Below are 24,150 nucleotides of genomic sequence, written 5' to 3' on the forward strand. Positions count from 1 at the left end.
ATCGCAGTGAATAAGTTGAAAACATTCAGTAGTTTTATTCAAGCTTTCATAAAAAATCTCTCGAGTCTGCTTAGCTCGAAAACAAACATCATAAGGACTGTGATGAGCAGATTTATTTGAATCAAACGACAAAGGTAATAAAGGTAACACCGAAAAAGAAGGATGTCCCAGCCTTTGATGCCACTGAAGCCGACCATCTGAACCAACATTTGAGCCAGCAACATGAACTCTCGCAGCCATTACATCCTTGAAGAAATAAACCCCATCTCGTTCTTCACCTGCTCCAATCAGGGTCCTCGTGAAACGATCCTGTAAAATCAATAAGGTATCGGTCAGTACAGTAAAGCACTTTTCTTGTTTGAGTAACTTAGAGACCGAAATCAAAGAGCAGTTGAGATGAGGCACAAATAGAACATTCGAAAGAATGATATTGTGTGAAATTCGAAAGTTGCCAAGATGTGTGGCATAAGTTCGATTTCCATCTGCGAATCCAACCGGACATGGTGGAATCGGAGTAACATTATCCAGAAATGTGAGCTCTCCAGTCATATGATGCGAGGCTCCAGTGTCTATAATAAGATCTCCATAACGTTTCTTACCAGTTAACCTTTCAGAAGGTTTGGACTGTTCATTGAGTAACTGAGTAAGCGCTTTCCATTGATCTTCAGTGAACGCTGGAAAAGTGGAGGTATTAGAGGAGGTGGCGTGAGCGTTACGAGCTCCATTGTTTCTACTCTGATCAGACACAGACGCTCCGCGTCCACGACCACGAGCTGATCTGGTATCTCTCGGTGGAGACCGTTCTTCCCACCAGTCTGGAAAACCCACCAGCTGCCAACAATTAGACTTGTCATGTCCTTTGCGTCCACAATGACTACATTGACTTCGTTTTGTAGGTCCTGAACTGCTGGTTGTTTCAGAAGATTCTTTCTTTGCAACAAAGCCAACTGCACTCTGCTGCGTCTCCCTGTCTTTTGCGGATGTGAGACGTTGTTCTTCACGAATAACCTTGGCATAAGCGTCGCCAAGATCAACCGGAGAGTCGCTGGCAATAATTCCTTGACAAACTCCTCCAAAACGAACCTCATCCAAGCCCATTAAGAACTGATGAACTTTCTCTTCTTCTCGTTTTGTTTCATAAATTGCGGCTGCACTGCAACTGCAAGGAGGAAGTGGTTTGTACATATCTAACTCTTCCCAGAGTTTAGCTAAGCGGCCATAATAGTCCATGACAGATTGTCCATCTTGACGACACCGAGCTAACTGCTCCTTAAGAAAGTGGACTTGAACTTTATTGCCAACAGAGAACCTTTTCTTCAAGTTATCCCAAAGCTTGTGAGAGTCTGAGATAAACGTAACTGTCGATCGAACGCGTGCCTCAATAGAAGAACGAATCCAACCTACAATCATCGAGTTAACAGAGGACCAAAGTTCGAAATTTGAATCAGTAATAGATGGTTTTGGTATTGTTCCATCAATGAATCCCAACTTTCGTTTTGCCCTCAACGCATTGATCAACTCCGTAGACCATTCATTGTAATTATCACCAGTAAACATCACAGATGTGATAAGCGCTCCAGGATTGTCTGAAGCAAACAACGAGAACGGAGATGTCGACTTTGAATTTGTAACAGGCAGCTCCACTGGAGCACTGCTGCTTTTAGTAACAGAAGAATCATCGTCACCAGCCATCGACTTGATGTGCTAGAGATCTAAAAAAAAAAAAATTAGTTTGCAGGATTGAATTGCTCTGATACCATGTAAAGCAAAACTGAGATTGATAAACTATTGACTTGATATTAACGTGAGCAAAGGCTCTTCTTAAATACAACATAGCGATGCCTTGATACGCAAGCTATTTGGACTTATCTCTAATATATTACATGTAGATAACACAACTTTGAAGTTAATCCATAACGTAGGGATTATCTCCCTAATATTGGTTTATATTCTCTACCTACAACTGTTCATAGCACATGCCTTTTGAATATGAAGTGAATCTCTTTTTTGCTGTTGTTAGAGGGAGGAAATGTATGTTATGTCTGCAAAGAATAAACGTGTTTCGATACAGCTTTTGGGAGGGGACAAGATCCAGGAGCTTAACAGTGCTTCTCTTCCTTTTCTTGGTGTTATCTCTCTTGGAGTTTAATCTGACTTGGGATTAGAAGCTGAACATTTTTTGACATTGCTTGTTTCATTTGCTTCCTCTGTTCCAGATTTGAAGCTGCTGGACTTAACTGGAAACTTGATTTCTGTCTGGGAGGTACTATTCTGTGACATTGCTATAAAATAATGTGATAGACACCACTATATATGATCTTCTATCAAGATGTTAGTTTATTGAAGAATACTAACAAAACTCCTACTACGGTAATTCGAGAAAACACTCCTCGTTTATTAAAAGAAACGACAACTCCTTTCTTGATCTCTAATGGATGATCTTTTATTGAAATCAAATGTCTCCTTTAAAATAGGAACAAACCTTGGTAAGCAAGTATTACATAAAGGAAGTTATGGAAATAACGAAACTAACAATAGGCAAAAGTGAAAAGTAAATATTCTAAAAGATGTTCTTTTACTACAGTTTATGATTGATCATCTGTTTCTGGCTTTCAGGAAATGGGTGCTCTTTGACTTTGTGAACAGTTACCACCCTTAACTTGTCTTGCAATTCTTTGTCAAGTGAATTTAATTCTCTGCCGGAGTTAAAACATATTCGTGTTTTGGTTGATTGGTTCTCAATAATACTGGTCTGACCTGGACTCAGGTGATATATATCACTCTTTTAACCTGACCTGTCACTTTCTCCCATGAGCTGTTTGAGCACCATTGCCAATTTTTTTAACTTTTATGGCTCTTACCATAATGGCGCGGGTTGAAAATCTTAGGAACAAGTGCCTGCAAATATGTTCAACATATTGGCTACCTTTAGTTGCTCTTTAATATCTGAATACATATATATATATATATATATATATATATATATATATATCGGTTAACCTGCTCGTGAGAAGATGGAGTCAGAAATCCGGTAAACCGTCAACTCTTCTTGGTCAATCTTATAGTTTGATTGCAGCGGCAGGACTTTGATTTGTATGATTTTGGATGATCTCAGGTATGTCCCGTATGGTGATGTCAAAGTTGAATGACAAGCCTGAGGAGATTGAGCTGCTCCACCCAGCCCTAGGTACATTTTGCAAAACTATATATCTTCTTCAGTCTAATCTTTCACAACCAAAATAGTAAAGGGTATTATTATGTTGGTTTCCGAATCCTGTTTTCTTCTATTCATGCAAGTTTCTGCTAGAAGAAGTAGATATAAGATATAAGATAGTTTCCCTCCCGAAAGAATATAGCGTCTGGACTTATCTGTATGTCTATATAAAACGTGTCTTATCTATGGTTAATTGATTCTACAGAAGCTATGGTTACTACATGTGCAGCCATTACTCTCAAATGCGTTCGTCCATCGATGGGGGAAAAGCCTCCATTGACAGACAAGTTACCAGGCAGTACCACGGTTATAACTAATCATAATTGCCAAGTGTTCTTTTTCGACAAAACACAACGATGAATCTCAATGATAACATTAGGTAAGTGTAACATATAAAGTATAAAACTTGAAAAGAGAAAATATTATCTCAAGAGAGCTCCATTATCTTGGTTCCTTTTCTGCTACTTTCTTCACCCAAAGAGCTCATCTTTTCATCATCATCACCATCACTCTCATCGCTGCTTGAATCTCCTCCACTTCCATTAGCCACACCATTACCGGCAATAGCCGCTTCAGCCGCACTGACTGCTTCAGGCGTGTTGAGATCAGCGACACCGAGCATCAAATCCATCTCAATAACCTGAGATTCGTTCCCCGTAAGTGCTTCGATATCAAAAGCCTCAGAGTTTCCTTCCTCTGTTTCTTGCTCCAACTTTTTGTTAGCTTCCGCCATGACCCCCAGAAAGCCTTTGACTTTGTCGAGAAACTCGCTTTTGGGAACTGGAGCTATCGTTGGCTTCGATGGACGAGCCTCCTCCCTCTTCTTCTTGGTCTCCTTACGGATCAAAAGTGCTGAATCGGTAGCAGAGGAAGAAGATGATGGATTCTTGTGTTCCAATTCAAGTAAGTCTCTGCAAGTTCCCTTCCCTTCCATGATGTTTGAAGCTTTGGAGAAGAAGAGAAGTGTACCTAGAAAAAGAGTTTGCGTCGGTGGAGCTTGATGTCGCCTGTGAAATCGCCGCTATAGCTTTAGGGTTTCGGTACTAGCTAGCAGTCGCGGCTATATAAACTAAAAAGAAAAAAATCTTATAACGGTAAAATGTAATTTTAACTTTTACTTTAAAAGGACAAAATGGGAACATCGACGGGTCAGACTTTGGCTTTACCGGTTGATAGCCGGAGCTCCGATCATCGTCCTCCTCTATTTGGAGATGATGACAAGTGTATCTCATTTCTCTAAGATTCGAATCGGTTTCACCCAGGGTCGGCCCTGAGATTTTGGAGAGCCTTAGACGATTTTTATAATAATTTTATTGAAAAAAAAAATTTAAGAAAATTTGGAAGCTTTTTAAAAAAATTTGAGACCTATGTATATGTATTTTTTTTCAAAAATTTTGGAGGTCCTAAACGAATGTTTCATCGGCTTTGCCCAGTACCGGTTCTGGTTTCACCATTTCAAAATTTTTTGCTGCTCCGGTGAATACTGGTAACCGCCGACAATAATAAGGTTACTTCCATCTCAAGTTAAGGAAAAGGACTGGTTTAGCAAATAAATAAAAATATTAAAAACGAGTGAGAGAAAAGAAATATAAAAAAGACTATTGCTGGATTCTTACCTCATTGTCGCCTTGTTTCTTCAATTACCACATCCGGATTCGATTTCACCGAAACTGAATCGATCTCTCTCTCTGTCTCTGCAATCTCTCTTTGTCTCTGACGAATCTCTCACTCTCTTTTCGAAACTCCCAATTTTTTTCTTGTTTGGAACCCTAAATTTCTAAATGAAATCGATTTGGGGAAAATGGTTAAGTCTGGGTCGGATTTTTCGTTTGGTTCGGGTCGGGTTTTGTTAATTGGAGTTTAACTTTACTTAATTACGAGCTGACCCCAATTATTTTAACTAAAATCAATTAAACCTCGTTATGATGTTGGCACCATGTTTTTATTAACGTCGTATATGTGGCATGTATTTATCATATACATCGTGTAGGTTTCGACACAATTCTAAACTCTAGATGGTTTGCACCATATTATAGTATACATGGTGTAGCTGAGAAACTTTTTTCCTTAAGGAAAATAAAAATCAATCAGACGACGAGAGGTGGTGGGGAGGAGGAGGAAGAAGACGATCTGATCTTCGATCCAGCAGACTTCTGCTTCAATCCTCCATCGTCTTCCTCCTCGATCCCAACTTAGATCTCTCCTCTGCAACAACATTCACGGAGCAACTGTCAAAATCCGTTAGAAAATGTCGATCAACATGAAAACCTTCACCGAAGCTCTGGCCAGAACCGCCGCCGTGATCGAGAAGACGGTTCACACCACAGTCCAGGAAGTCACGGGCCCGAAGCCTCTCCAGGACTACGAGCTCGTCCACCAGATCGGCTCCGCGGGCCCCGGCCTCGCCTGGAAGCTCTACGCAGCCAAGGCGCGTGACGCCACGCGATCGCAGCAGTACCCGACGGTCTGCGTGTGGATGCTTGATAAACGCGCTTTGACGGAGGCTCGTCTCCGAGCGGGGCTGTCTAAGGCGGCGGAAGACGCGTTTCTTGATCTGATCCGAGGGGATGCGGGGAAGCTGGTGAGGTTGAGGCATCCAGGTGTGGTGCACGTGGTGCAGGCGCTCGATGAGAATAAGAATGCTATGGCTTTGGTTACTGAGCCGCTCTTTGCCTCTGTGGCTAACGCGCTTGGGAATGTGGAGAATGTGGCTGATGTGCCTAAAGATCTCAAGTCAATGGTGAGCTTCTTGTCCTCTCTTAGTATAGAAACTCGCGAATTAAACTCGGAGAAAGCTAGAAAACTTATCCGTTCTCTTAGTAATGCTGATTTGTTTTGTTTATTATTTGCTATGATTGTGTAGGAGATGAGCTTGTTAGAGGTGAAGCATGGTCTTCTCCAGATTTCAGAGACACTGAACTTTCTCCACAGTAATGCTCAACTCATCCACCGAGCCATATCTCCTGAGGTTAAATTTTCACTTTTTTACTTGCTTCTTGTCTTCGTATATGTTTAGTTAACATGTGGATTTTGTAACTTCCTTGCAGAATGTTCTTATTACTTCATCTGGTTCCTGGAAGCTTGCCGGGTTTGGCTTTGCAATTTCGACAGCACAAGCTGGGAATTTAGATAACATGCAGTCATTCCACTATTCTGTGAGTTTAAATTTTTAAATGTTACTAGACTGGTGTACATCTATTTGTTGTATTAAAATGTACAAGCGAGATATGATGATGCTTGTCTTTTGATATGGACCGTGCAGGAGTATGATGTCGAGGATTCAATACTGCCAGTCCAGCCATCACTAAATTACACTGCACCTGAACTGGTGCGCAGCAAAAGTCCTTCAGCTGGAGCTTCTTCAGACATTTTCAGTTTTGGATGCCTTGCCTATCATTTGGTTGCGAGGAAACCGTTGTTGGATTGCAATAACAATGTTAAGATGGTAACTCTCAAAACCCTGGTTCTGACCTATTGTCTCATGCTTTATATCTTAGGAGTAGTTTTAGTCATCCACTAGAATAGTAATATTTCTGTGGATTTCACATGGTTAATGATGATTATTCTTGAAATATTTTGCAGTATCTAAACACGTTGAACTATATAACAAATGAATCATTCTCATCTATACCTTCGGACTTGGTATCTGATTTGCAAAGAATGCTATCAATGAACGAAACCTTTAGACCAACAGCAGTAGACTTCACAGGTAAGAGGACATACTCTTGATGAGGTTTCTTGATTTTTTCAGCTTCTTACTTACATTTTCGCCTTGAACTCTCACTCTGCAGGATCTAGTTTTTTCCGAAGCGACGCTAGGTTACGTGCTCTCCGTTTCCTTGACCACATGCTTGTACGTGTATACACTTTCCATCTTTGTTTCAACAGGCTGTTTGTATCTCCACATGTGATAACTTTTTCGAAACACTTTTATTTTTTTATGTCAGGAAAGAGACAACATGCAGAAGTCCGAGTTCTTAACAGCATTATCAGATATGTGGAAGGATTTTGATTCCCGTGTATTACGGTATAAGGTAGTCACTTTACTGACTTATTTTGCTGACTTGATAGTTGATAGAAAAATATTTCATTCAACAACTAAGCGAAGCAGAGTTTATCATGCATTATAGGTGCTTCCACCTCTTTGTGCTGAACTTCGGAATTTGGTTTTGCAACCAATCATCTTGCCAATGGTTCTAACTATAGCACAGTCTCAGGTAACTTTAAATTTGATAATCAGTCTCCCATGTGCTTCTTCACTAGATTGTTGTTGATATATAGATCTCAGTGGTTTCTAGATAAAACTAGTTTTACTTATTATTTACTCTACTTGTATCCGAGCCGAGCAAAGGTTCTCCTTAACATTTTTAGCTGTAACAAATGGTGTATGTTGTTCGATAATTCATTGTTATTTGTCAACCTGTAACTTTGTACAAAACTTTGAAGTTTCCTGACCAACCTGATAATTACATTTACAGGATAGGAATGACTTTGAGTTGATAACACTGCCCGCTCTTGTTCCTCTTCTGAGTACTGCTTCCGGAGATACATTACTGCTGCTTGTAAAGCATGCAGAGCTTATTATTAACAAGGTAAAGTTGATCAATGTGTATGAGTCACTGCATTAAGTTTTTCTTACCTTGCACATGTTTATTTATGCTTAAGATCTTCTGATTGGATACAGTAGGACATTATAATCAGTGTAAAAGATTTCTTTTATTCTATCATAAACTGAGACATACAGGGCCTCAATTTCTCTATTTAGACACATTTTTATTTATGGTAATATTGATGTTAGATTGGCTTCTCTATGTTTCTGAATACCAGTTGTAAATAAATATGCATTGAAATCACTTTTCTTTTTTTCTTTTTTCTTTTTCTATTGCATACAGGATAAGATCCTTGCTTAGCTTATATTTTTGTGTAATTTTTCAGACTGATAGCGAGCATCTTGTATCGCATGTTCTCCCTTTGCTTCTCCGAGCCTACAATGATAACGATGTCCGCATACAGGAGGAAGTTCTTAAAAGATCAACATCTGTCGCTAAGCAACTCGATGGTCAGGTAATGCTCAATGCTTTCTTCTTATGTTTCATTATAAGAATCTTTCTGTCCAGAAGGGTAGATTCAATTTCAATCTGTGGCTTGCACATCGATAGTGTCACACACGTTTAGGCTTTTTGTTATTTTATCTTCTTTTTTTCTCTCTCTTGTCTTGCAGGTTGTGAAGCAAGCAATTTTACCTCGCGTTCATGGCTTGGCCCTCAAAACCACAGTTGCTGCGGTATGTTTTTGACCTATTTAATTTAATATTAGTGTCCTTCGATAGCTGAAAATAAGAAAGTGAAAACTTAGTAAGCAGATTCCATCATCCTATGTAAAAATTGATTGGAGTGTACTTGTTGCACAGGTCAGAGTAAATGCTTTGCTCTGCTTAGCAGAGCTGGTTCAAACGCTTGATAAACCCGCTGTTATTGAAATTCTGCAAACAATCCAGCGGTGTACTGCTGTTGATCGTTCTGCACCTACCCTTATGTGTACCCTTGCTGTCGCTAACGCAATTCTGAAACAGGTACGGAAGAGGCTCAAATTTCACGTTAACATCTGAAATTTGAACCTCTTGCATACTACGATAGCATCATCACTCTTTCTCTGTCATTGTTCTCTAGTATGGAGTTGAATTCACAGCGGAACATGTGCTTACGCTGATGATGCCTCTTCTCACTGCCCAACAACTAAATGTCCAGCAATTTGCCAAATATATGCTATTTGTCAAGGATATTCTCAGGTATGCATTACTGTTCTGAATATTCTTTTCACGTCCTTAACATTGCCATAGTGTTGCTGTCTTTCTTATGATCTGGTTGTGTCTCTTGGAACAGAAAAATAGAGGAAAAGAGAGGAGTTACAGTAAATGATTCTGGAACCCCAGAGGTGAAGCCGCATTCTGTTGCCAATGGAGTCCAGTTTCAATCATCAGCCCAAACACCAGAGAAGGTTGCTTCTGCAGCCAAGAGCAGTCCAGCTTGGGATGAAGATTGGGTTTCTCCGAGCAAAGCTTCTGCTGTGGGAAACCCTGCGTCTTCTCATCACGTCACAAACAATCAGTTTAACAAATCCTCAAATCAGCCATCTACCATGTCTACTTTGCCAAACAAGGCAACAGCGCCAACCACATGCCCTCCAGTGGACATTGAATGGCCTCCAAGACAATCATCAAGCCTCACTGCTCCAGCAATAGCTGATGAGACACAGCTGAACACAGGAGCGTCATCTACTCCTGGTTTTGATGAATTAGATCCTTTTGCTAATTGGCCTCCACGTCCAAACAACAGTGTTTCTGTTGCTTCTACCGGTCTCAACAATGGCACATCTGGTTTCAGCAACAATTTACCAGCTAGCAATGATAATTGGGCATTCAGTAGTGCCTCATTGTCTTCCCTGAAACCACCTCAGCAAGGGAGTTCTGCAAATAATCAGGATCCAATAAACTCTTTCGGGTTACCTAAACAGAGCCAAGGAATGTCATCTTTCAACGGTGGTTCGTACAATAACCAAAAGCCAGCAGACATCAGCTCCATATTCGGTTCAAGCAAAACGGGACAGCCTGCAATGAAACTCGCACCACCACCTTCGACAGCAATGGGAAGAGGAAGGGGAAGAGGTAGAGGCGGCACCGGCTCTTCTACCGCAAAGCCCAATGGCTCACAACCATCTCTATTGGATCTACTATGACCAAATGCTCTCGAGGGTCGGTGTTTGGTCGTTTATAATGAAGAGAAGCATATACACATGGAGATGTTATGTAAACATCTTTCGAGATTAGTTATTCCACGTATAAATTTTACTACAACTTCAGGCTGTTTCCGTCTCTCTCTAACTGTATGAGTTTTTTTTGTTCTGTTTATTTTCTCGCTCGCACCGTTGCTTCATTGGCCATACTGCTTTTACACTATGTTCATGTATACGGGTTTTCTTTTCTGGCGGCAGTTAAATATACAATGAGTGTTATATACGGAATGAATCTCCATTTCTCTTTTAAAAAAAATTTAAATTGTTATGGACTTAAGGGTAAATGTTAGTATGATTGACGTGTGAGGGAAGGAAGTGTTGGGGGAAGTGTGAAAAGAAGAAAAATAAGTTTGTACGCACCAGTTAAACAGAACTGGATATGGTAAGTTTTGTATTTAAGAGAAGACTTTTTATTGGGCTGTGTAGCCAAGGTTTATATGTACTATCAAAAACCAACAAACGGGTCTATTAGAGGTTGCACTGTCACATCTCTGTTGAAGTCCAGTGGTTCACAAGCCATCTTTTTTGGACTTATCGTGACCAAGGCTCTAATTGTGATTACTCAAGGTTAGTGTTTGGTCGTGTAGCAAAGACTGGGATTCTGTCATGCAGAGTAAAGATGTCCTAGGATTAGGTTCTTCCACCATATCAACTTTACTACAGCTTCAGACTTTTGTCTTTTTATTAACTTGGAATATTCTAGTCCTATGGAAGAATTCAAACTAATCTCCAATGAAAGGTGTAGTCATGGATAAACTCTTTCTTCGGGTTAACAAAATGTTTATATCTTTGTTGTTTTCAATTGTTATATTTATTTTACAGCCGCTATGCTATTTTCCTCTATATGTTGTTTTTAACAGTTGCTGGATACTTCATAAATATAAAGTTTATAAATCTTTTAAATTCAGTATAAACACGAAGAAGAAGACGTTGGACAACATACCATTTACAAATGCTAAAAGCAACTGCAGCATATGAGATTAACGACAACTTATGGTGTTTTTCTTGGACCAAATTTTATGATAGTATGAAGTGAAGATATGTCCGATCACCAATCCACAAAACACACCAGGTCCATAGGCTATTGCAGCTGCTACCCAGCTGAACAATTCTTCCTCCGGCTCTGACAGTTTCTCAGGTTGCTGTGATGTAGGAGGTGAGACTTGGATTTTTCCACAGATTTCTTCGAGGCCGAAGAGTCTATCGTTATCCGAGAAGGAAGAACAGTTTTGTCTTTGAAACTGTGTGCCTCGTGGCACTGGACCTTTGAGAAGGTTACTTGAGAAGTTCATGTATGACAGAGAGGAGAGTTCACCAAGATCTTGAGGGATTTGACCTGACAGCTTATTACGCGATAGGTCTAGTGTCTCCAGCTTTGTCAGATTTGCCAATGATCGTGGGATATGGCTTGTGAAGGCATTACCTGACAAGTTGAGAAGATGCAGTTCTTTCAAGAAAGACAAAGATTCAGGGATTTTGCCATAGATTTTGTTTCCAGAGATATCAATGGCTCTGAAGTCTTGTTGGATCCGCTCAAAGCTCAGCTCCACTCCTTTGCTCACCATTACCATCGAGTTACGATAAAAGACTGATTCGTTGATGATATCTGCCATGTATGGATCATCTTCTTCCCTCAATATGGTCATTCCACGCCAGCTGGAAAAACAGTAAGGAGGGAGGGTTCCGGTGAAGTCATTGTGTGAAATATCGATGATTCTTAGACTCTGAAACCCAACGAACACATGGTCATGATGATGCAACGTCCCATGGAATTCATTTGATCTGAGGATGAGAACATGTAATGACGGCAGAGACCCCAACCATGATGGAAACACGTCCTTGATTCTGTTGCTTTCCATGTTCACAAGTTGCAAAGCTTTGCAGTTGATCAAAGACTTTGGAAGGTTTCCCTCGAGCTGGTTGCGGCTGACGTCTAGTGAACGTAACTCGATAGCATTGGCAAAGATATCTGGAAGTGTTCCGCTGAAGCTGTTATTGCGGAGAATCAGGTCACTAAAGGAAGCAATGGAATCCTCCAAGCATAGAGGAATGGAGCCGTTGAAGAGATTGTTGGACAAATCTAAGAAGCTTAACCCTTTAGTATTGCAAATCCAATGAGGGAATGGTCCTTGAAATGAGTTTGAATTCAGATCCAACGCTTGGATCAGTGTTTCTTGTGAAGGGTTTTCAAAGCTGCTGAAAAAGTTGTTAGAAAGTGTCACCGTTGTCAATCTCCATAAGCAAGCGGGTACTTGGCCTTCCAAGTTGTTGCTGGCAAGATTAAGAGTTTGGAGATTGACTAACTTTGATATAGATCTAGGGATATGTCCACTGAAATTGTTTCCGAAAAGATTTATCTCTCCAAGGTTGAGAAATTTAGATATGGATTCTGGGACTACGCCTATGAATATGTTACTAGCAAGGGATAGAATTTCTAGCTTAGGAGATGAAGAAGAAGATGTATTCACAAACTCTATAGGTCCTATGAATTGGTTATCATCCAAATAAACAACTTGTAACGAGGGAATTGTAAACAAGGATTTAGGGAAAGACCCAAGAAATGAGTTTGCAGCAACATCAAAATGTTCCAAATCATGGTATACACTCATGTCAGATGGAAGCGTGGATGTGAAGTTATTAGAGCGGAGACTAATATGATAAAGCTTAGTTAAATTGGCGAATGAAATAGGAATGGCACCATTTAAAGTGTTTTGACCAAGTGAAATGACTCTTAGGTCGTTAAGTTTTCCTATGGAATCTGGAACTTGACCTACCAAATGGTTAATCGAAAGCCTAAGTTCTAAGAGGCTAGAAAGGTTTCCTAGTGAAGAAGGAATCTCTCCTGTGAGCTCATTTGCCGCAAGGCTAAGGTATCTAAGCTGGTTTAGTTTGCCTAACGAACTTGGGATTGCTCCTATGAGAGTGTTAGCCCCAAGTTCAACATGTCTTAGCCGCTTTAGATTGCCTATTGAAACTGGAATCTCACCTACCAAATTATTATGAGAAAGGTCAATTACTGTGAGACGAGAAAGGTTTCCTAGTGAAGAAGGAATCTCCCCTTGGATGTCACAGTAACTAAGGTTTAGGTGACGAAGATATTGGAGTCTGAAAAGGCTGCTGTTAGTTTTGAAAGAGCCGTTTAGAAAGGTTCCAACAAGGTTGAGTGATATCACCTGACCAGATCTATCATCGCACGTGATGCCCTTCCATAAACAGCAATCAGTACTGCTCTTATTCCACGGATTAGGGTCAAACTCATCAATCGGAAACTCATCTCTGAATTCCAAAAGAGCCTCTCTCTGGTGGTGGAGGCAAGAGTGGGGTGTAGTAGAAGAAAGAGTGTGGATAATGAGGGAGAAAAAGATGGAAATGATACCAAAAAAGCAATAACAATGGCTTCCAGTCATCATCATAATGTTTATGATTGTGTTGTAACTGTAAGTAGTGTGTTATATTGAATGCGTCACTCGATCTCTTTAAGAAGAAGAACTGTTTGGTGTTGGCTTTACTTGGCAAGTTTTGCGTCAACTTATTTAATTCGGTTGGTTCATTTTCCCATCCCCCTATCATTAATGAATTATGCCACTTGCCTCGTAATTTTCTACATAAATAGTCACTTATTCATTGGGTTAGCTACACGAACTATTGGTCGCATTGATAACCATACCAACAATAACATGCAGGTTAACTACACACCAATAAAGGGACATAGGATAAATTTTACTAACAAAAACATGTTATATGTCACAAATGAATTGTCTTATTAATATGTCTTGTCTAACAGCGTCATGAACTATTTAGGATTAAAAAGAAAGAGAACTTTAGAATTGTTACTTTAGTAGTCTGCTTTTGAGCAGAAGAACAAAATTTTCTATACATATCATCTATTTAATGTGTAGGTACACTGTCGGCGGCAGAGATATTACAAACAGTTCGCATTCATTTAGTTTTCAATTTAGCATAAGAATCAAACTTTTCGACTTTGGGTTCTGCATGAAACAGTTAATTTTTATTCGCTTTATTTACCGTAACTCCGTAAGTAAATATATTATCGTATTCAAAGATCTATAGACTGTGTCCATCTGAAGAAAACAGTTTGACAAATCAAAAGATATTAAAATCAGCTATTAACTATCCAGAAGATATAATGGGAGAACTCCGGCGACAGACAGTGATGGCGATCGTCGTCACTCGTCGTATCGTCGTCTCACGAGAGAGAAAGCTAGTGAGCCCATTACCAAGAATGGCCCATATGCTCCTTTGATCATTGTAAATTTACATGATTTTATAACCCTCTCCAATGACCTGTAATACCCACAAGGTTAGGGCTGGGCAAATAAAGCGAACCCGAAAACCCGAACCAAACCTGATCCGATAAAAATGAATCTGAACCGATCCGAATTCGGCATAAATACCGAATGGATCTTGTTTTATGGTATTTTGGGTTATGGATATTATATGAACTGAACCTGAACCTAAATGGATACCCGATAGAACCCGAAACATTCACCAAAAATAATTTGTGCCAAACATGATCTCAATTCCTAATATGTATTCAAAGTATATTGAACAGCTAAAATAATCAATACTATTAAAAGAGAAGAAATCCTAAAAAATCTACCTATAAAAGTTGTTTGGACCATTTCGTTAACTAAAAATATATTTGGTCTTATCATAATATTTAACTAATAACAGTACATAACCGAATATTTCTCTAATCATAATTTATGTATTGATATCGTAGACATTTATTATTTTATTGTTACCTATATATTTGGAAATGTTAGCATCAGTTATTGGTTAATTTTATATCCACCTATATATTTGGAAAATATATATCTTTTTCAACCCAAATATATATTTCTCTGGGGTTGATTTTAATTCAATCAATATATTGATATCATTGAACGATATATTTTTGATGAGATTCTAATAATACTAAGTGAATCATGTACTGAGTGAGGATGATTAGAATAGGAAACATCAAGTTTATGACTAAGAAGTAAGCTCGACAAAATGTAATTAGGTCGTGTGTGTTAAATATATTAATAGGTAGATGTATTAATTTAATAAAATGAGCCGTTAAATATTAGTATGCTTAGGTGGTAGTCGAGTTGTTAATATATAGGTAGGTGTGTGTTAACTAGAGTAGAACCTCTATAAATTAATAATGTTGGAATTTTGAAATTTTATTAATTTATAGAGATAGTAATTACAAAAAAAAATTTATTTAGATTTCTTATTTTAAGATAAAAAATATTTGATTTTAGTATATGGACATAAATTTTTATTTCTGAAATTTGAAATTTATATTAATTTTATTATATTATTTGGTGTATATACTATATATTGCATAGAGCTTAAATGTGGTTTTAGATATAATATTACTAAATTTTATCAAAAATATATGAAGTGTTAAGAGAATATAAATATACTTACATTGTGAATATAAAACAAATAATATAATAATAGGTTATTAATTATATAAAATATGTATACATATAAATTATTAATTTATAATTTTCATGGGACCATATATTTACATATAAGTTTCTAAAAAAAATTATTATCTTATTATTTTATCGATTTGTATCAAATTTTGAACCGGCCCAAGTTGGACCGGCGAAATTTATTAATTTATAGGGATTATTAATTTATCAAATATTAATTTATAGAGGTTCTACTGTATAAGGCTGAAGTATTAAAAATTGTTAAAGGTAAAAAAATTTCTGAAAATATGATGGCACAAAAATAATATGTCATTATTATTTTTTTTATTAACATAAAATGTCATTATATTGAAAGGATAATTATTAAAACGATTATGTTAGACTAAATTATTATATGACTGAAGAATAACTTATAGTTAATGAAGGGGTGCAACAAATTTTGCAAGTAGATTTTTGAGATGATTTCCTTTTAATAGTATAGAAAGATATAAGTTGTGATGTATGTCACAACTTTTGTAATTTAATAAATTAACTGTTATCAACTTATTACAGAATTTAAACATGTTACAATATTTTATATACTTTGTTTTATTTTTGTGTATTTTGATAGTTAATATACATATAAATAAATGTGACCAGAATTGTTTCTATATATATTTACCCCAGTTTATAATTTCTATACTACTAAATATACAAATTTCATTTTAAAATTTGAACACATTCCTCGAATCCGTATAAATCAATAGTGTTTATTTAAACCAAATATATATATATATATATATATATATATATATATATATATATAATAATTTTTTGTCTATTGAATCAAACAATAAACCGTGTTTTGAAAACGTCCGGTCCGAATCGCGGTTCTATACTAATGTTTATGTGAATCCACATTATCTTATAAAAATTCATTTAAAATAATTCCAAAATTCATTTAAAATCTAGTTATCTATTATATGAAGATTGATGATTGAAGGTAGCGGTTGAAGATTGAAGTTTTTAGATTTTGGTTTAGTTTTCATTGAATAATGTTTTTCATTTTCTGAGAACTTGGTTTTCGTTTTATGCTTTCATTTATTTTGTTTTCTTTCGATCAATAACTATGTTTACCTTTCACTTGATTTTGAATGATCACATTTGATGTTTCTTTCCTTTTTTTGAACTGATTTTATTTATGTTTTGGTTACAAAATATGTACAAATCAAGTATTTTAAAACCAAAGAACCGATTTTACTTATGTTTTGGTTACAAAGTAGATATAAATCAGGTACATTTAAACCGAAGAACTGATTGGGATGCAAACCCGAAAGTACATCGGATTGTACTGGTTCTTTGAAGATTTACTAACCTCGATCCGAACCCGATAGAACCCGTACCGGTCCCGAACCAAATTTTCATATAACCCGAATGAAGCTGATGTTGATAAACTCGAAAAACCGAAATCCGATTGGACTAAACCGAAATCCGATTGGGATTCCGAATGCCCAGGCCTACCCGAGGTTAAACAAAAAAAAACTTGTTGTTGGAAAGATCGAGAACATGAAGGTTGGCTAACTTTGACATGGATCTTGGGATTTTTTCCACTAATACTGTTTTGGAAAAGATATAACTCTCTGAGGCTGACAAATTTAGATATGTGTTCTGAAATTATGCCATCAAATTTATTACGATCAAGGTAAAAAAACTCTAGTTCAGGCGATGATGAAATAGATGTATCCATAAACTCTATAGGTCCTATGGATACGTTTTTTTCACAAACAAACCACTTGTAAGGAGTAAGTCATAAATATAGGCTTAGGAAAAAAAGAGGGTGAAATGAGTTTCCACTAACATCAAAATGCCCCAAGCTGTGGAATACACTATGTTACATCTAAACGGAATTAGCTACGTGGAAGCGGAAGCGTATGGAAGCGCAAAAACGAGATTAAAAAAAAAACATTAGAAAGCGGGTACGTATTGGAAGTGTGTATCCATTTGTACATATATATATATATTAAAATATACTAAAATATAAGAAAATATAATAAAATTTAAGACTAAAAATTATATGATTTAAACTTAAAATTAAGCATTTATTCATTTATTATAACTTTGAAATGATTTCATATTAAAACTGTGAAAATACACATAATTAAATAAAGTTTAAAAGAAATTATTATATTAATCATTTTTAATACTTCATAAATAATTGACACAATATATTTGAATCTATGTTATATCTTTAATAAAAACCTCTATGCATAAAGATATTTTATAGTATTAGTTTTAATATTTATATATTTCTATTTTCTCTATCTCATTACAATTAAAATTTGGATTTTATATAAATTAAAACGTAAGCTTCCACAAGGTTCCGATCCCGGTTCCGAAGAGGGAAACAAACGTCCAGTTAAGCTTTTGTACGAAACGCAACCTAGGGAATACACAAATGTTAGATGGAAGCTTGGATGTGAAAGTATTTAAGGAGAGGCTAATATGATAAAAGCTTGGTTAAATTGGTGAATGAAATAGGAATACTTCCACTTAAATTGTTTTGACCAAGTGACATGACTCTTATTTTGTTAAGATTTCCTATGGAATCTGGAACTTCATATAATGATTAATCGAAAGTTGTAGATATAAGAGACTTGAAAGGTTAGCCCCAAGGTTAACATGTCCTAGCCGTTTTAGATTCCCCATTGAAGCAGGAATTTTACCTGTCAACCTATTATTAGAAAGGTCAACTAGTGTGAGATGAGAAAGGTTTCCTAATGAAGAAGGAATCTCTTCTTGAAGATTACAATAAGTAAGGTGTAAGTGACGAAGATATTGGAGTCTGAAATGGCTACTATTACTTTTCAAAGAACTGCTGGTCAGAGAGGTGTAAGGAAGGAAGAGTGATGATATCACCTGAACAGATCTATCATCACACATGACACCCCTTCCATAAACAGCAATCACTACTGCTCTTATTCCACGGATTTGGGTCAAGCTCATCAGTCGGAAACTCGTCTCTAAATTCCAAAAGAGCCTCTCTTTAGTGGTGGAGGCAAAAGTGGAGTGTCGTAGAAGCAAAAGTGTGGAGTAGGAGGGAGAAATAGATGGAAATGATACCAAAAAATCAATAACAATGGCTTTGAGGTCATCATCAGATATATATGTTTGTGTTGTAATTTGTTTCCAATGCGTTATGCTGTGTGACTTGGAAAGTCTTGTATCAACTCATAGAATTCGGTTGGTACATACCCCTCCATCTATCATAATTGAATTGGGCCACTTGCCTTGAAATTTTCCACACGAACTACTAGGCTAGGCAGAGTTCGGGGTTCGGTTGATTCGGATTTTTAGCTTTTCGGTGTTATGGTCATAAGTTATGTTTGGATTTTACTAAATATTAGGTCAGGTTCGGTTCGGTTCCTTCCGGATTTGGTTCGGATCAGATTGTAACGAATGTTTGAAATCGTCTAAAAATATATTTTTCAAACCTCAAAATTGACAAAAAAATTAATAATAAAAATTATTCACAAACTAATTAAAAATTAGTAAAACTATCTAAATTAACTAAAAAGTATTCAAAATAACAAATAAAACAAACTACAAAAATATTTTGGGTACTCTAAACTATCTAAATCACCTTAACATATATAAAAACATTAACATATTTAACTAATTTTAGATGTCTTCGGATCCTAGTTTGGATTTCGGTCGGTTCGGGTTATAATCAAACTCCAAAGTACTAAGCTTATAAATTTCGTTCGGATGTTTTTGTATAACAATTCATATCTGGTTTTGGTTTTTTCAATTCGGGTTTAGGTAGGTACTTCAGGTTGGGGTAAAAACGCTCAGGCCTACGAACTACAACTATTGGTCGCATTGATAACGTTTTTTTTGAACGACTTATTGATTAGATTAAAAACTGAGTTTACACAATAACAAAAGGCCTGGACGTTCGGGTCTTCGGGTCGAGTTCGGACCGGTTCCTTTCGGGTCAGGTTCAGGCCGCTTTCTTTCGGGTCAGGGTCTTTCGGATCCTAAACATTTAGACCCAATAAGTACTTAGAAATTTTCGGTTTGGGTCGGTTCTTCTCGAGTCCAGATCGGTTCGGGTCTATAATTAAAATACCTATAAAATACCCGTAATTGTTCGGATCTATATTGATGCCGGATCGGGTTCGGGTATTTAGGATCTAAAAAAGACATGACATATTCAACTCCATCAAATTTAGTCGATATTTGTCATATATATCTAAAATTTTACAAAATAACTTAAATAAAACTATTAATAATTAAAATAAAATATTTTTAAACTCTAAATTTTACATTTAAAAGTTTCATATTACTTATAAAATATTACAAAATAATAAGAAATGTTGTTAACAAAAGATATTTCAACTAAATCATAAAATAATATCTATAAAATAGAACACAAAAAAATCATAGTTTTGGATATACATGTTTTAAGTCGGGTACAAATCAGTTCTAATCGGGTCGGGTCTATTCGGATCGGTTCTTTTCTGGTCCAGCTTTATTCGGATTGATTTCTTTCGGTTCTGATTCTTTCGGGTAAAATAAATTTAGACCCAAAAGGTACTTGTAAATTTTCAGTTAGGTTTCTTATCAGATATTTTTGGATTGGTTCTGGTTCGGATTTTCGGATCCATGTTAAAATGCCCAGGTCTATGTGGGCTAAAGCTTGTGTTTTAGCTGCCTTAAAAGAGGAACGGGCCTGGATGTTAATATGCCACAAATGATCTTTGCTTTATTGATATTCTCTTGAACAACTGCCACATGAACTATTTTGGATTATAAAAAACATAGAATTCGTTGGTTTAGTACTTTTAAGCCCACGAACAAGTTTTTCAATTCACATCAGCGATGAGCCTGTAGGTTTTTCTGGTGACAGAGCTTACAAATAGTTTGCAGTCATGTAGTGTAATGTAAGCATTCAAAAGAAATCCAAAAAAAGAAAATGAACAAAGAATCACAAACTTTTTGACTTTGCATTCTGCATCAAACGGTTAATTTAGTATTCACTTTATTTACCACAATAATTTTTTTTGTAACAAGTATATTATCTTTATTCACCATAAGTATTCTTTATTTACCACAAGTATATTTTCGTATTCACAGATCCCTAGTCTTTGTCCATACGAAGAAAACCATTTGACAAATAAAAAAAATCTAAATCAGCTATTCCCTCCGTTTCCGAAAATAAGATTTTCTAGAGTATGCATATTTATTAAAAATTTAATAAATATTTATAATTTAATTTTTTTTTTATTATACACTTTCTAATAACTTTCCACCAATAAAATTTAATCAGTTCAAATATTCTCAATTAATGTTCCTGAAAAATATAAAAAAATACTTTAATAATATAAAAAATTTATTTTTGTGAAACAAAAAAAATTTAAAAAATCTTTCTTTCGGAAACGGAAGGAATATTAATTATCCAGAAGCTATTAAGGAACAACTCCGACACAAGACCTTGATGGTGACCGTCGGCACTCGTCGTATCTTACGTAAATTGTCTCATGAGAGACACGACTGAAGGCCAATTACTACAATACAATCTATATAGCATGTCAAGGCCTCAATACCACGATTGGGCCACATGGTGCTCCTTTGCTAATTTAATTTTTACATAATTTTATAGTCAAAACCCAATGTACAAATCTATGCATCGATAATGTACAAATCTATGCATCCGTAATTACACTCAAAGATAGTTCATGAGTTTTATTAACACAATAGGTCATTTATCACTACTCAAACACTTTTGTTTTAATAAATCTCATTTTCACTCATAAACTAACTAAATAACACTAGCACCTAATACTTATTACCCTAACTAAAATATAGTGGGACCTTGTAAATAAAGTGGTGTACTTGGATTGAGTTTATGTAAAACTTAGAACTCCATAATTACATACACATATACAATATATACATACACAATTATGTATTTTTAGAACCTTCTAAGCTAGAACCTCCCATAGAGAGAATGCTCTTAGGTTTTCTATAATTTTTGAAAATGAAATTTGATTTTTCTAAATTTATTTTTTCATAGAAATTATCTTTAATATTGTATTCTTTTTAAACTATTTTTGATATATGTCAAACTACTACATCGCTGTTCGATGTGTAATGATGGCGTATTCGACGGCAATAGGGGTGGGCACTTTACCCGATATCCGAAGTGGCACCCGAACCCGATCCGAAAAAACCGAACCGAAGTAGCAAAATACCCGAACGGGTATTGAATAAGGAGAGATTGGATACCCGAACCCGAACGGATAATACCCGAACCCGAATGAATATCCGAAGATAACCGAACATATATATAATTAACCTTATGTTTCTAGTTTATATCTCTCATTTTATATAAAATATTTATATTGATACTACACATAATTTAAGTTCATATGATATACATACAATTACGGAAAAAATGATTTGCTACTCACTTAAAATGCATGTCAAGTTTTTTTATTTCAAAAATTAACAAAAATTTATATCCAAAATTAAAAAAAAAAATAACTAAATTAGTGTCTTTTTAGTTTTAAAATGTTATGTCCAAATCTATTAACCATTCAATCTATTAAAAATAAAAAAATTAGTTAAATAAAAGTTATATTTTTAAATACAATAAACTTGAGAAATGAAAATTTTAATTTTTTTTTTCAAAATCTAAATATCCGAACCCGATCCGAAATAACCGAATTCGAACTAAAAATACCCGAACCCGACCCGAAGTACAAAAATACCCGAACGGGTCCTAGACCTCTATACCGAAATACCCGAAAATCCGAAATACCCGATCCGAACCCGAACAGGTACCCGAACGCCCACCCCTAGACGACAACATCAACGGTAGAAACGTCGGCGACTCTCGTCTTTGGACTACCAAAAACATCTTCTCGTCACTCTGACTCATCATTCTCAACATAGCTACCTCGCCTATAGCCTCCGCGGGAAACCCGAGAGTAGTGTTTGGCTATGTTGCAAAAGGTAAAAAGCATCGATGGCATGTTTTTTTGCAAGTTGAGTCCCATACGTTTTGTTTAATTATGTTTTCAACCCAAACTATTCAATTGAAAAATTGTATCCTCTAATTAACCCCTAATTTTTTGTTTTTTTGTTCCAACCTTTCTTCATAATTGCATGAATTGTCTTGTCTTTTGCTTGCTTTCATTTTTGCCCCAATACTATCAAAATAAACAATTTTTTCTTCGATTTCGCCTCAAACTTACCAATTATGAACTCTAACCCTTGTTAATGCAACTAAACACATATAGGAACTAAACACACCTACGTAATTATTACAGCTACATAATTAAAAATATTATGATTTGGAGAGTGCCTATATACTCATGTACACACGTAAAAATGTATACATATTTAAACTTGTATACACATAAACATGTATATACCATTCAAATTCGTGATGAAATTATTTTTAGATATCATTTTGAAAGTTTTGTAGATGTATGTTTCAAGTGTGTGTGCATTTACACTATTCACATGTACATCACTCCATAGTATTTTTATAACTAGTCTCGTGTACATCATTTCAATAATATACACTTGTACCCAAGTAATAATGTACACATTATGACCACTAGTAAATCTTGATTATCATGACTATTTATATTGGGTAAGAGTAAAGTAATCTACTACAATTTAAGGATAAAAAGTTGTGATATTTGGTTCGAAATAGTGATCTCATAGGTGAAAAAAGATAACTAAAGAGGTCTTTTTTTTTTAATTAATGGCAAAAGCCTATTAAGTCATCTTCTACTTTTAGGCCACAATTTCACCGGCCAACTATGGTTTCTACTAAAATCACCAATTTTTTTGTGTATTTTCATGTTGTTTTGCCATTAAATTTGTAGATATACGTTAATAATTGATTTCTAACATCTAAACTTCTAAAGAAAGATATCTCAATGAATCAATTTTTTTGTCCAATATGCCAAAATCACCACGACCGCTCACCGCCAAGCCTTTCGATGTCGAGTACTCAGCTTCATCCTCACTGTTGCGACTGCGCTCATGTAAAAATTGAAGCTCCTCCTCCGATGAGAAACAGCTGCCGAGGCGTCGGAAATTAAGGTACACTATGTGAGTCTGAGGTCGTCTCCTGCAACTCAGCTTCTTCGTCTCCATCGTGTTTTGCAGCTGCTTCTTCATCTTCACTGTCGGGAATCTTCTACAAAGTTGGAAAACTCTTAAAGTTATTTCCTGATACAAAGAGAGAGAAGGAAAGTGGCCAACTTTAAAATTAGTGGAGCCACTTTAGTTAGAAAATTGAGTAGAAGAATGAGTTTAGTTAAACAATTATTCAGTTATTAGTTACAAAAATTACCTCAGTAGCAACAAGTGGCCTAAAGTATAATAAATAGATAGAAACTGACTCTGAGTGAAAATAACTCATTATATATATATATATTACAAATTTATTTTGGTTTAGTTTAACTGTTTTATAAATATATTGATGAATAGCTAGTTAACAACTAGATAACCCATATTAGTTTTATCTAGTTGTTAGAGTTCATAATTGGTAAGTTTGTTCTATGGGTCACTAGAATGGGAACCTCTAACACAAGGCTAAGGTAATTTCCGTTGAGCTAATGACCTCTAGTAACCCAGCTCGTTTTAACATGTTATTAACCAAAGAGTTATCAAATATATATTGACCACCAATAC

The 24,150-nt window shown here is 36.0% G+C and overlaps 3 protein-coding genes across 3 annotated transcripts; 1 reads left to right on the plus strand and 2 right to left on the minus strand.

Annotated features, from left to right (window-relative positions):
- Positions 1–3,516: 3,516 nt before the first annotated feature.
- LOC106395999 (NOP protein chaperone 1-like) lies at positions 3,517–4,265 on the minus strand. Its single transcript, XM_013836302.3, has one exon. It carries the CDS (start codon positions 4,146–4,148, stop codon positions 3,642–3,644), a length of 507 nt encoding a protein of 168 aa, XP_013691756.1. The 5' UTR covers positions 4,149–4,265; the 3' UTR covers positions 3,517–3,641.
- A 1,000-nt stretch (positions 4,266–5,265) lies between these two features.
- On the plus strand, positions 5,266–10,229 carry LOC106395987 (SCY1-like protein 2 A). Its single transcript, XM_013836291.3, has 14 exons — positions 5,266–5,954; positions 6,078–6,182; positions 6,262–6,369; positions 6,477–6,659; positions 6,797–6,923; positions 7,006–7,067; positions 7,162–7,248; positions 7,345–7,431; positions 7,693–7,806; positions 8,150–8,278; positions 8,436–8,498; positions 8,625–8,786; positions 8,884–9,002; positions 9,097–10,229. The coding sequence occupies exons 1-14, from the start codon at positions 5,463–5,465 to the stop codon at positions 9,947–9,949; spliced, it is 2,691 nt and encodes an 896-aa protein (XP_013691745.2). The 5' UTR covers positions 5,266–5,462; the 3' UTR covers positions 9,950–10,229.
- A 645-nt stretch (positions 10,230–10,874) lies between these two features.
- LOC106395978 (receptor-like protein 12) lies at positions 10,875–13,558 on the minus strand. The gene has a single exon (XM_022695644.2). It carries the CDS (start codon positions 13,417–13,419, stop codon positions 10,987–10,989), a length of 2,433 nt encoding a protein of 810 aa, XP_022551365.2. The 5' UTR covers positions 13,420–13,558; the 3' UTR covers positions 10,875–10,986.
- Between the last annotated feature and the right edge of the window lie 10,592 nt (positions 13,559–24,150).

The sequence above is a fragment of the Brassica napus genome, chromosome A2 (assembly GCF_020379485.1).
Source record: "Brassica napus cultivar Da-Ae chromosome A2, Da-Ae, whole genome shotgun sequence".
In the NCBI taxonomy this organism is placed as follows: Eukaryota; Viridiplantae; Streptophyta; class Magnoliopsida; order Brassicales; family Brassicaceae; genus Brassica; species Brassica napus.